This window comes from Artemia franciscana, chromosome 2, assembly GCF_032884065.1.
Source record: "Artemia franciscana chromosome 2, ASM3288406v1, whole genome shotgun sequence".
Lineage (NCBI taxonomy): Eukaryota > Metazoa > Arthropoda > Branchiopoda > Anostraca > Artemiidae > Artemia > Artemia franciscana.
In genome coordinates this window covers 67046503-67060821 of record NC_088864.1, presented here as the reverse complement: position 1 = coordinate 67060821, position 14319 = coordinate 67046503, and the positions used below count along the sequence as shown (strand labels likewise).

Below are 14319 nucleotides of genomic sequence, written 5' to 3'. Positions count from 1 at the left end.
ATTGACCTTAGGTCAAATAGGGAAAGAGAAGGGGGTTCTATAAACAAAAAGTAGAATTTTTTGTTGATTTGCTGAAGTTAGTGAAAGGAGTATCAAATTTAAATGAAAGATGGAATAAATGTACATAGCAAAATATCACCAAATTGGATCCTACTAGAATTTATCAGATTTGTTTAGTATAATTTCAAGCATAGGTAAGGTGCTGTCTCTGATATTTGACCAAGTTTAAAAAAAATCCTATAGACCAAAAAGCTTAAAAATAAATTTGTGTCTGATACACAATATGGTTAAAGATATGTAGTTAAAGGAAAAGCTGTCATATTTTTGATCCCTGGGCAATTAGTTGAAAGCCCTATCCTGATTAGAAGAGGTAGCTCACATCAGGTTACTCAAACATAATTCTAAAGGAGCTAGACCATGGTTAAAATGCTAATACTGCACTGATACTTAGTCAACTATACTGCCATTTCAGCTTATTTGCATTGTGATGTTGACAATGGATTTGCAGCTTTAATGTGATTATTGCTTGAAGACAGGATTATCACCCTATTTAGGGCAGATCAATTTTACAATCACTTGGTAAAATTCTAGTTGATTGACTTCTTGCTATCTCAAAAAGGGGTTATGTTAGGAAAATGAAAGCTCCAGGGATGCATCTACAGGCTAAAGTATGTCCTGGGAAGGTATTTTGAAGTGCCTACATCTATTCCTTCTCTCTCTAGAGGGCCCTGACCTTTGATGACCTTCAAAATATGTGTTACAAAAGTGAAATACTGCAAAATAGATCTTCTGCTTGAATGAAGTACAACAAAATTGTTTTCAGCTTCACAACTTTATTCAATCAAAATAATAAGGTTTTAAAGATATGCCAATACATTTCCTAAATTTTGGAAAAAAAAAACATTGATATGGCTCAGAATTCTACTCATAACAGGAATTACATTTTCAGAACTAAAGGCAGAGAAAAAGCAACTGGTAACTAAAAATTAAGATAAAATGTTGTTTTGTCAAAATTTCAATTCTGAAAAACCTGTTAAAACTGTCAAACCTGTCATGTAGGCGAAATTCAGGGCTCTCTAGAGGGAGGAATGGAGGTGGGTATTATAGAATTCCTTCCCAGGATACATTTTAGCCTGTAGAACCACCCCTGAAAGTTTAGTTTTCCTAACCTTACCCCTCTGTGAGATAACAAGAAGTCACTCAATTAGAATATTAACAATCACTTTCTTAAACAACTGTCAACAACTGCTGATAAGCTATCACTCTGCTTAGAGATAACCTTTAGCAGGGCATGAGAAATTTTATGTTTCCTCTTTGTTTAAAACAGCTTAATTTTTTTGCTTCAAGAATAACAAAACAAGAAGTCAATGATCACTGTATTTAGCAGTTATCATAAAATTAAAGCTCTATGATCGATGAGCAAGGTGAAGATTTACATCCTTAATGATAATAATCTAAAAGCTGCAAAAAAGGGTTACCGCAGTAAGTAGATAATTCACCTTCTTCAACAAAAATCTCATTCAACAAAAATAAATATGGACAAGAATAAAGTAATGGAATATCAAGTTATTTGCTTGGAAGAAGGTGGGACAGTGATTTTTCAAAAGGAAGAGGGATCTGAGCCAGGTTAGTAAATCACCATATTTTGGGATCAACATTAAAGGACACCCTGAGTAGTAGGCTATCTATTAGCAAGTAGGTTAAATCAATGAAAAACGTATTATTTAATTTAAAGATTTCCATGTTTTCTGGCATATCCAGGCATAATTATTACCTTAAATTGCCATTTGGAATCATTCTAAAAATTGACTTCTTCCAGGTAACATTGAGGCTCCATTAAATTGCCACATGGTAGCATTTTAAGCATTAACTCCTTTTAGGCTCTGTAAACAGGCCTAGGTGAAGTATTACAGATAAGTTGAGGATTTATGGGCTGCCAAATCATTATTCTGAGACTGTCTTTAATCCTATTGAAGAAGTAGGCTAAGGTAGACTATTCAGAGTCTATTCCAAAGGATGGTAATTTTATCCAGTAAAATTCTAGTTGATTGACTTCTTGCTATCACTGAAAGGGGTTAGGTTAGGAAAATGAAACTTTCAGGGATGGGTCTACAGGCTAAAGTATGTCTTGGGAAGGTATTTCAAAGTACACCTCTCTACTCATTCTTGCTCTAGAGGACCCTGATCTTTGATGACCTTCAAAAATATATATAGCTGAAGTTACATGTTTCCCATTGATTCTGCCAATCTATCCCTCAACCTTTAGCTCCCTGTTAATTGAAGCAACTGTAACAAAGCAAGAATGGGGGAAAAGGTAACAGGTGACAGAATACATTGGAACTACATAATTTTGGCTATATATTTGCACATTAGGCAGGTTGGAGGTAAATTATAGTATAGAGATGCATGCTTTTCCCTTTGGTATGTAGGCTAAGTAGAAGGTCACTTGTACCTGATGCTGTCTGTGTTGTTTTTAGTTGGATGGGAAACATCCAAAGAAAGTTTCCTTTGAAAAGGAAAGGTGAGAATACCCAAGAGTGAGGTTGAATTTGTCAAAGCTTGGAGGCTTGCCCCTTCAGTCTGTTTGAAGGAAAATGGATTCATAATTGAAGCTTTGTTCATTTCAATCTTAAGGGTAACCTATATTTGTGACAATTCATTAAATGGTTGTAAAGGGGTACTTTTGTTTATTGATTTGTCTTCTTTGTTTTCTAACAGTTTTTTTAATCTTTAAATTGATATCCATTTCTTACAAATTTTCATTGATACCAGAGGTTCATTTGCAAGTTTTCATGTACTTTGTAATCCCTGGTCTCACAATTACATTTAAATTTACTGAAGCTAGGAAACATAGAGCTACTATCTATTTAAAGAAAATCAATAGATATAAGTAGGTTTTATTGTATTTAAGCCCTAGGGCCATGGCAATTAAAGACAAATTAAAGAAGATTAACTTTAAAATACTGGACATTAAATAAGCATGATAGTCACAAAGAAAAACAATAACAAAATTATACTTCTGTGTTCAGTTGCCAACCTGAGCAACAGTCATAAATTTTTTAAATCTTGCAGAACATTCACCCCAATTACATTCACAAGCTATCTCTCATGACCCACACTCTTGTCCATACATCCACATTCCAGGGAAATAGAAGGACCATCATACTGGTATTCTTCATTTTTACTTATATTTAATGGGTTTGAAAGAAAGTTTCTATGGCTAAGTCAGTAGGCCAGTAAAGGACCTGGTGGTCCTTTAGCCAGGTAGTGCAATAGGAAGCTAGGGACCAGCCAGCCTATGCTCTTGCATGCCCTTCCTTCTTACTGTCCCTAGATTTCCATCTGTACTCATTTAAAGTTAGGCCAATTCTAGCTGAGGTTAGTCATAACACCAACCCCTATCCAAAACAAAATAAACTGACAATGCCAGGAATTAAACCTGTACCCCTTGGACAAAGCAGTCCAGCCCAGAGCGCCTACCACTTAGCAAGGAACACAAATTTGACCAGAGAACAATAATTATTTAAAAAAAAGTAGAATATTGAAAAAAACTTGCTATAGTGTCCCACTACTATCCTGTAAATGCTATAGGCCCATTTTATTTAGACAAATCAATTTAAGACAGGTATCAACAAAACTCCATCAGGGATTGTATATGCTTAAGATACAATCAAGCTATTTGAATGCTTAGTTTTGTGATATTCTAGTCTTGAAATAATAAAAAAAAGAGAAAAAGTATATGATCTATTTACTTTTCACCAGCTCATTTGAGCAAAATCATTTGTGACAGCCAAATGCCCATGGTTGGCTTAGAACCTCTCTAAATGCTCTGAAACAGAAGGAATAAAAAAAAATATGCTAATCAGCATTAAACTGTCCCTTAAATTTTAAACACGTGCATTTAATTCGAAAATGACGCTACTGCTAGTCAGCTTATTGTGGCGTTCCCACTGGCTCTACTGCAGTTAGAAATGGGCAGTTACCGCGCAGTAACTGCAGTTACTGAAAAACCGTCAGCTGGAACACACCCTTTATCTTAAGTTTATGTTCTCCTTCTTGAAAAAAAAATTAAAATATTTAAACTTTGGGTAACAAATGTAGATGGTATCAATGCATAGAATTTCAATGTCGAGTATTTTTAGCTAATATAATATTCTATGTTTGTAAAATATTCTTCATAATAATAAGAAGCTTATAAAAAATGTGTAATTACAATTTCAAAGAGGTTTTTTCATTAAAAATTTTATTGAATTCAGGGTGTTACCAGCACTGGGTCTTGGCTCCAAGTCAGCCAATTATTACTAATATGACGTTTTGTTTTAACGAAGAATAATACACTTTCAGTCTATCATAAAATCAAATCCATGCAAGCTGTTAGACCTCTTTACAGGTTTTCTAAGGACTAAATTTCTGTTTTTCATGGTACCGGTTAGACAAATTCATGATACACCATCATGACACCAAAAATAGACAACCTAAGAATACAAAGAGTAAAATTTCCATATATCTTAGTCAAAATTTATTCCTTGGTGGGTGTAAACTACCAAATTATTTTGCCCTTTCTAAAAGGCAAACATACGAAAAAACGAACTAATACATAATTTCAAGAGCTTCAAAAACTTTGATCAGACCTATAGCTATTAAAATTATTCATTTTTATTTAGTAAATTTGTTTTTTTACGATTTTGTGACGTATTATTTTTTCAAAATTTATTTTTTAATAATAAAATAGCGTCTTGAAAAATTTTTCTTAAACGATAAAATGCCTTTCTTGTCATAGATGCTAAGAGATTGGGCCCATCTAAGTCTGTGAAAATCGAGTTTTTGGATTCTTTTGCGCAATCTACGTTTTTCAAGCATGGCCTCAGAGTGGGCTATAAAAATTTTCCTGTTTACGAGTTTAAGGACCTACCCAAATGCTTTTTTAAATGCCGATCACTAGACCATCTACAGATGTGAGGGCCACACATATCAACAAAAGATGAGCCATGCATTGTTGATCCCAATTGCGCAAATTGCAGCCAAAAACACCCTCCCTATAGCTTTTCCTGCCACGTTATTAAGAATCAAACAAAGTGCAAATCCACCTTTCAACCATGAGTGCATCAATCTCAGTTATTTCGTTCAATATAAATGGTACCAAAGATAAGTATTTTGTTATTGATGAGTTCTACGGTTCCTACGATTTGGTATGTTTCCAGGAGCATATTCTCACTGCTTCAAGTTTGAATTTTTTGCGTCGAAGTCATCATCATACTGCGTTCCTGAGTCCAGCAAAAGCTACTGGCGGTCGCCCTTCCGGTGGACTAGCCCGTGTCTTTAAACGGGACATTCATCTACCCTCCCCAGTACTCTTCTACTCCGACAAATTTTTTTTTGGCTATGCGTGTCGGCAGTATTGTATTTATAAACTATTATCTCCCATATGAAGGATACTCGATCAGATCCTTAACTAAATTCGGAAAAGCGTGTGGTCTGCTTAAGAATCTTGTGAATCAGGTACTGTTAAACTCTCTACAGTATATAATAATTGGGGACCTAAATACTGATATTAATCGATCTTCTGTGAGAAGTGAACTGCTTTTTGAGTGTCTTCCTTCATACCGCGTTGTGCCCAAATCCCACAATTTTTCATATGTTCATCATTCTGGAAGCACAAGTGATATTGACCATATTATTTGCTCGCCTGGTATTATCTCTTTTTCTGCTTCTATTCATGTTAACGAGCAAGATACTGACCACATGCCAATTTCAGCGACATTTACACAATGGATATTGATCTATCGGAAACCAATTGCTCGCGATAAAAATCGAAGTGGTTTGAAAAAAGTAATTGGAGCAAAGCCAATATACCGCACTACATCTCTACCTTGACAACCTTCTTTCTACCATACGTGTTTCATATCTTCTTCTTCAGCGCCAGGTACCTACGAATGGTAAAGCCGATATTGACTGTTATTATAACCAACTTGTGATGTGTATGAAAAGGGCAGAAGAAGCTGCCGTACCTCGACAACGTATTCGTAAAAGAACACGAAAACCTATCTGGTCAATGGACCCTTGTTTAAAGTCGATAAAAAATAAAGCAAAATTATGGCTCGAGATATGGAATGAATGTGGTCGGAGGTCGGCACGTTACCGCGGTATGGATTTCTCTGTAAGTAGGGAGGATTGGCGAAAAGTGATCAATTCTGACAAGATAAATGATGAAACTATGACAAGTAATTTCCTTCCAACTTCAGCTTGGTATAAACATTATTCTTCGATTTTTTCAGTGATTAATTATTCAGTGCATTCTGTGTATACTCGCCTTCCTACCCCCCTCTTTAGTACAACGTTTTCGCAACGCTATATAGTGCCCATATCTTTTTCTTCCGTAATTAATACTGTTAAAAGTTTAAAATCTAATTCAATAGATAAGGATGGTGTTTCTAAGATGCATATGCCGATTGAATGCACCCCCCTTATATCTCACTTTCAGCTTCTTTTTCAAATGTGTCTATGTACTTCATACGTACCTGAGAGTTTTCTGTGTGGCACTGTTTCGTCAATTTTAAAAAGAGGAAAGTCACCGATTAATTGTTCTTCCTATCGACCTATTACTGTATCTTGTAATATTAGTGAGGTTTTTGAGTATATCCTTCTACCATTTTTCACTAAAAATATTATTGAGGATGAGAACCAATTTGTTTTTCGGAGTGGGGTGGGTTGTCAGCATGCGCATAAGATTCTATCTTCTCTATTGGCTGATAATTCTTCCAAGGGAAATGGTCTTTATATTTGTGCTTTGGATCTTTCGAAAGCGTTTGATAGTTTGGTCCATAGTCAGCTCATTTTTTCCTTGTATAATTCTGGGGTCAATCTCTCTATTATAATGCTTCTTAGGTTTTGGTATTCAAATCCGTTTCTTAAATTAGGATCTGCACCAGACACTATTATAAGAATGCGAAGAGGAGTTAGGCAGGGTGGTGTTCTGTCCCCTACGCTTTTTAAGATTTGTATTTCTAGTGTGCTGGCTAAGATTTCAGGTACATACCTTTCTGGTCTTGCGGATGTTTCTTATCTTGCGTATGCTGACGACTTGCTTCTGATTAGCCGTTCCAAAAAGGGTCTTTCCATAATGGTCTCTATAGTTTCTGATGCTTTCTCTGATATTGGCCTTTCAATTAATATAGATAAATGTGAGTTTCTTCCCTATAACTGTACTACTGCTACTCCCCTTCACTGTAATAACTTCACTATCCCTCTTGTTGATTGTATTCGTTGGCTTGGTATCTTTATTACTAACAATCTTTCGAGCTTACGTCAGCGTACTGTTTGTGATATAAATAAAAAGATCCAGATTGGTTATGCAAAAATTGTTGCAAATAGAGGGAAGTATAATAGACGTGCGCTGGCTAAACTTTATTCTACTTTCTGTGATCATTCTGTCCTTTATGCTTCAGGTCTTTTCCCCCTTCTTAATAATGGTAATTTAAAAAGAATTCGGATAAATTATTTCAAATTTTGCAAATTCCTTGTGTATCTTCCACCTTGGACAAAAAACCGGACTCTTGTTAAAAAATTCTCAGTTCCTGACATAACTTTAAAGCTGGAGATTCTTCACAGACAACTCTCCAGTACAGCTTCTGCACGCCTATCCCCTCAACATCGTCTTATCCGTTTTTTTCTTTGACTTTGTTTGTGTGTTTGTTTTTCTCTTTAGATGAAAGCTATCCTCACCCACGCCAATCTCCCAAAAATCAAACAATCAAAATTTTGCAATATACATTTTGCTTACAGAAGCTGCAAGATCCAATAACTGAGGCTTTAGGAATGACATGAACCCACAGGATGCGTAGAGAAGAGACGGTAATTTCTCCATTGCTTACGTATCGTATTTGTTATTTGGAAGCGTACAAGCATTTTTTTGTTGGAGGGGGGAGAGGACATTTTCAGCTTGAGAGTATTTTTCATCTTCACAATGAGAACTTAACGTGAAAAGACTAGTTTCTGGAAGTAAGCTTTCCTGGGGAAGATTTACACTGGTGGGATTTGCCCAAATTCGTATTTGAAATCTGTTTGTTATCTAATTTTTTCCTTGCTGACTAAATATAACGTGAGATGTTTCAAGGGAAATTTTCAGAGGGTCAGAATTTACTAAAGGATTTTTCCCCAGAGGTCTTTTCCAGGGGAGAAATTCTCTAGGGTTTTTTTGCGGGAGCAAATTTCTTTTTTTGGTGGGAAGATTCGCCGGAGAAATTTTCCATGGAGAATCGATTTCTGGCACCATTTGAAAACAATAAAAAAATCAAAGTCTGATTTAAATGAAAGTATAATAAGGAAAATTTTGTATGCAGAATCATCCATAAGAAAATTTTCTGGGGGATTTTCAGTGAGGATGAAATTTCCAGGGAAAAGTTTCGGAAGGGGTATTTCAAGGGAGAGGAACTTTATTTTGAAGCATTTTCTGCGGCGGGAGGGAGAATCTCCTAATTAGTTGGGCACCAGAATTGTCCTAGCCATCTCAACCGTTCTCTCATTATAGCCTAGAAAGCAAGATTGAACCACACTTTTCATACATTGTTGGTGTATGAACCAACAATGTAAACAAAATAAATGAGATTTAAAAATTTTAGGACTAAAACCATACTTTTGTGTATTTCAAGTCTCCGTCCACTAAAGAATTACTGTGAAATATCCTCTCCACTCCCCCCTTTTTGAGCCTTAATATCATCATTTTTATTGTATTTACCCAAGTTTTTCACTTGCCGTTTGGAGAAATATAGCTTACCTCTACTTTCTTAACAGAATTTCACAGACACTTAGTCAAGCATTTTGAGCTCTTTGGCTGTCCAGGTCATTGATATAAGGCTCAGTCTGTAGCCAAAGCCATCCCCCTCCATACCTTTCTACAACACAGGTCGAAGGAACAGGAAAGACAGAAATCCTATCATGATAAATCCGCAAAACCGCTACCTCAACCGAAACGACCAAGCTTATGTCCCGAAGAAAGCTAACAGCCCCTGGACAAAATCAAAAATCAGACTCCATTACGGAAACCACAGATCATGCGTAGTGGAGACAGAAGACAGTTCCAGACTACGGCGAAACAGAGTCCATATCTCCCGGCGTCCCTTTACCCCAGCCGAGGACACAGTCAAGATCCCACCAATAACAGGGGATGAAAGTAGCTACACCTCCGTCACCCCCTCAACCAAACCCTCCCAATATGCTCTGCCAAGAAATCTCTAAATCCCAGGGAAATAAAGGCGAAGCATCTTCACCACCCTTCCCCCAAACAGGTATTAGTGCCTGCATCCCAAAATACGACCTCTACTTGCCCAGCCACAAGGACTCAACCCTCAACAACCACACCAAAGGTCATGCCGCATACTCGCTGCGGCAGGGTGACTAGACAAACCTAAGGCTGGACATCTAAGCAGACGTTCCTAAATGTAAGGGAGGGAGATGCAGCATTGTGAACTTATCCTCTTGCTTGTGCTTATATTATGCTTTTGTTTTATGTGCTTGGGCTTTAAATAAATTATAAATCAAAGAATTCTACAAGGAGTTTGTTTGTTTCTAATTTTTCCAACATTATACTAGTCTGTAGTAATATTGTTAATTGGATTTGAAGTATGAAGTTATCTGGTGTTTTTAGGCTCCTTGACGATTTCTGAAATAATTTTCGTTTTGAAATAAATCTTTCACTGCACCTCAGCAAGACTTTGAAAATCGCTTCATTCTACAGAAACCCACAGACAAAATTGGGGAAATAGCCTACACAGCAGGTTAGTTCCTATTGTGTGAAATATATAGTCTTTCCTTTTCATATAAGGAAGGCCCTACCTTTCTTTCCTACGGGCATTTATGAACATATGCCAGTTGGAAGTCTTCAGACAGAGGGAGCTTAGACTAGCTTGATTGTATGGAGCCAACATTTTGTCAAAATGTTCTAAGCAAAGTCAAATGTCATAAAAAAATTGGTCTAACTGGACCAGCTAGATAAATAAAGCATTGTAATAAGTAAAATATGTTGTAAATACTAAATAGTCTTTAGTAGTATGAGATATGCTCAAAATTGTTCTTTACCTTTTGAATTTTTCATTTCGAAGTTTTAAATTTTCCTAGGAACTTAAAATTTACAATAGATTCTCCTTGGGTTAAAAAAAAATCAGTCCAGTATAATACTTTACCTAGGACCTTACCCTCCCCCCTTTGCCTTTAAAGGCAAACATGCATCTGTGAATAGCTTCTATTCTTCCCTCAAATGGGCTGATGATTAGATGTCCTCCCACTCTAGTAAGACTGGGAGATTATAAGACTTTCATTTCAGGTGGTCACTATGAAAATGGGATTGTCAATAAATTGGCCTTGAATTTGGAATTTCTTAACTTGTTATGTTTTTATCTTCCAACTATTTTCTGTTCTGTTCTGCTTTTGAAGATATGATACTATATAATTATGGTATCAATCCGTTCATCAATTAAAAAAAACAAGTTTTTTTTAACTGTATGTAAGGAGCGACATTAAAACTTAATACGAACATAAATTATCCCGTATATGAAAGGGGTTGTCCCCTCCTCAACGCCACGCTCTTTACGCTAAAGTTTGACTCTTTCTCACAACTCTACTTTTTAAAACAATAAGAAACATTAGTGTAAAGAGCGAGACGTTAGGATTACGTAATGATTTCTGTTGGTTTTAGGTTTTAATACTGCTCCTTACTTTCAGCTGAATTTTTTTCTCATTGTTTTTTTTTTTTAAATAATGCTAGAAAATCCTGCGGCCCCTTCATGGAAATTCTCTTCCCTTGTGATAAATTCCTGCATGGAGAGGTCCTCCCACGTAACACATCCCCCCATTAACGCAAAAAGTCCCCCTTAAAACGTTTGTACACTTCCCAATAACCATTACAATATGTAAACAATGGTCAAAATTTGTAACTTGCCACCCCTCCCCCGAGGACTGTTGGGGATTAAGTTGTCCCGAAAGACATAATCACTAGGCTTTTTTACTATGCTAAACAAAATGGCGATCTCAAAATTTTGATAAGGTGACTTTGGGAAAAATGATTGTGGGAGGGGGCCTAGGTGCCCTCCAATTTTTAGGTCACTTAAAAAGGACACTAGAACTTTAAATTTCCGTTAGAATGAGCCCTCTCCTGACATTCTAGGACCACTATATCGATACGATCACCCCTGAAAAAAAAACACGCGTCCGTGATGCGTCTTCTGGCAAAAAATATAAAATTCCACATTTTTGTAGATAGGAGCTTGAAACTTCTACAGTAGGGTTTTCTGATATGCTAAATCTGATGGTGTGATTTTCTATGACTTTTAGAGGGTGTTTCCTCCAATTTTCTAAAATGTGGCAAATATTCTCAGGCTCTTAACTTTTGATGGGTAAAAATACACTTGATGAAACTTGTATATTTAAAATCAGCATGAAAATACGATTCTTTTGATGTAACTATTGATATGAAAATTCCGTTTTTTAGGGTTTTGGTTACTATTGACCCGGGATGAAGGAGGAAGTTTGGGCGACAGGTTTCCTACCTGTCCCTGTAAAAAAGCCCCAGCAACAGAAACGTCGATAAATGCCTTGGATGAATTATTCCCCCCCCCTGACAACGAACCCAGCGCGCCCCCGGACACGATAATTGACTGCGAAACAACCAACAAAAATCGGCTTCTGGAACGTAAACTATGAGTCAGTTATCAAAAACCGAGCAAGTTCTGAGAGAGATGAAACAATATATTATTGACATCCTGGCCCTAAGCAAAATGCGTTGGAAAGGTGTAGGCCAAGGAACACTAGATCATGGATATGTGCGGTTGTATAGCGGAGAGGACAACCATGATCGGGCAGGTGTAGGAATTATGATGTCCCCAGCAGCATACCGAACAATGATCAAATGGACTCCAACAAACGAAAGGATCTTGTTTGCACGACTAGCTGCAACACACACAAAGGTTTCTGTCATTGTATGCTACGCTCCTACCAATGAGGCGGATGATGATGTCAAAGATAGCTTCTATGAAACCTTGGAAGCTGTCACCAAAGACATCCCCAAACATGATGCTCTATGTTTTGTTGGTGATCTGAATGCCAAAGTAGAAGCCGATCGCAAGTACTGTCCGGAAGTCCTATGACTTCATGGACTTGGCCAGATTAACGAAAATGGTGTATTACTAGTAGACCTAGCACTAAGTAATGACCTTGTCGTTGGTGGAACACTCTTTGAGCATAAAAATGTGCACAAATACACATGGACATCTCCAGACGGTTCAACGCAAAACCAGATTGACCATTTCCTGATCGCCAGAAGGTGGCGTACAAGCCTGTTAGACGTGCGTGGGTATAGAGGAGCAGACGCCCAGTCGGATCACATGCTCATGATCGCCCACATACAGATCAAACTGCGTGCCAAAAATAAGACACAGCAAGATCTGAAGAAACTGTACGACACGGACAAGCTGCAGGATTGAAAATCCGCAGCGATTTCTGTATATCGTTAAGGAACAAGTTTGAAGCCTTGGCTGTTGAGGCAAAACACTCAGAAAGCGTCGAAGAGAAATGGGAGAAAATAAAAAGTGCATACACGACGATTGCCGAAGAAAAGATAGGTTTCCGAAAGAAACCAAAGGAAAGGTGGATCTCTGACGTAACATGGAAACTGATTGACGAACGAAAGGCACTCAAGCAAGCCATGCTCATAGCTACTACAAGGAGTTCAGAGCTGGCAACAAAACACTTATACAAAGAAAAAGATAAAGAGGTAAAAAAGAGTGCAAGAAATGACAAGAGACAGTTCCTTGAAAAGAAAGCAGCCTTAGCTGAAGAAGCTGCTAGGAAGGGTGACTCCAAGACTGTCTACCGATTGACAAATGAGATGGTAGGAAAACAAAGCAGCCGAATCACCCTTGACAAGGACAAAAAAACAGACGGAGAACTTGTGACCGAGCAAACGTACCTGATATCCCTTTTATGTATTTAAACATCAATACAGATCCTCCGATTGCTGAGGAGATCATGCATGCAGCAAAGAAATTAAAACATGGACGAGCCCCGGGTATTGATGGCATTCCAGCAGAAATGCTGAAGTACTCAATTAGTACCTGCATATCCATTTGGCTCTCCCTCTTCACCAAAATACGGACCTTAGGGAAGGTCCCAAGAGATTGGAGCACAGGCATTATAGTCAAACTCTTCAAAAAGCGAGACTTGATGAACTGCCATAACTGGAGAGGCATGAATCTTCTCCCTGTCTCATCCAAACTATTAGCCTCCGTCATATTGCAGCGTGTGCGGAAAGCACTAGATGCAACTCTACGAGAAGAGCAGCATGGTTTCAGATCAAAAGAATGGAACAAGACGCTCTACCTCCAATTCATTGACTTTGAAAAGGCATTAAATTGCTTGTGGAGTTTTGAAATACTTCAGAATTCCCGAGAAAATAGTAGATATGATTATAGCGCTTTATGAAGAATCGCTTTATGAAGACCGAAAACGGTACAACCATATTTTTCAAGATCATTCCTGGTGTTCGTCAAGGATGCGTACTCTCCCTCATGCTCTTTATAATTATAATGGATTATGCCCTGAGATTCGCATCGGGCTACAGGGTAAAAGTAGGCAACAAGCAACTGTTCGATCTGGACTTCGCGGACGACGTTGTCCTTCTCGAAGAGTCTAAAGAACGGTTGCTGCAGCTATTTGACACTATTACCGAGAATGTTGGGCTAAAGATAAACATTGACAAATCGAAGAGCATGGCCATCACAACTTCGCCCCTGTTTCTCCATTGCAAAAACAAGGATCTAGAACAAGTCCAGGAGTTCAAGCACCTGGGTAGCTGGATTGATTGTGATGGAGTGATCTCGACTGAGACTAAACGTAGAATTGGACAAGCTACAGGTGCCTGCAATAGATTGAAGTCTATTTGGAGAAGTAATAAATGTTCAATGCGACTGAAGCTTCGACTCTTCAACAGTAATGTACTCTCAATTCTCCTTTACGTAAGTGAATGTTGGAAAATAAACACCCAGCTTGAGAAAAGGATCCTTGCATTTGAAAATATGAGCCTCAGAAGAGTGTTGAATTCAAGCTGGCAACAAAAAATTACAAATGCAGAAATAAGCAGAAAAACAGGTCAACCTCCGGTCATTGAGTGGCTGAAAAGAAGGCTGTGGACATACCTGGAACACGTTCTTCGTATGGAAGAGAGCCACCTTCCTCGAACAACCTATGAATGGAAGCCAGACGGTAGAAGAAAGAGAGGCCGCCCGAAAAATACATTGAGACGAACAAATGACCGAGATATCTGAGGACGGC

The 14319-nt window shown here is 37.7% G+C and overlaps 2 protein-coding genes across 2 annotated transcripts; both read left to right on the top strand.

The window, feature by feature from the left end:
- Nucleotides 1-11690: 11690 nt before the first annotated feature.
- LOC136035467 (uncharacterized) lies at nt 11691-12982 on the top strand. The gene is made up of 2 exons (XM_065717285.1): nt 11691-12115; nt 12505-12982. Exons 1-2 carry the CDS (start codon nt 11691-11693, stop codon nt 12980-12982), a joined length of 903 nt encoding a protein of 300 aa, XP_065573357.1.
- A 484-nt stretch (nt 12983-13466) lies between these two features.
- LOC136035457 (uncharacterized) lies at nt 13467-14312 on the top strand. The gene has a single exon (XM_065717279.1). It carries the CDS (start codon nt 13467-13469, stop codon nt 14310-14312), a length of 846 nt encoding a protein of 281 aa, XP_065573351.1.
- Nucleotides 14313-14319: the final 7 nt, after the last annotated feature.

Excerpts from the sequence above, each read along its gene's own strand:
- LOC136035457 (XM_065717279.1), top strand. The coding sequence starts at position 13,467 with ATGAAGAATCGCTTTATGAAGACCGAAAACGGTACAACCATATTTTTC.
- LOC136035467 (XM_065717285.1), top strand. The coding sequence starts at position 11,691 with ATGAGTCAGTTATCAAAAACCGAGCAAGTTCTGAGAGAGATGAAACAA. Across the intron at positions 12,116-12,504 it reads AAAGTAGAAGCCGATCGCAA|GAACAAGTTTGAAGCCTTGG; the intron begins GTACTGTCCGGA and ends TATATCGTTAAG.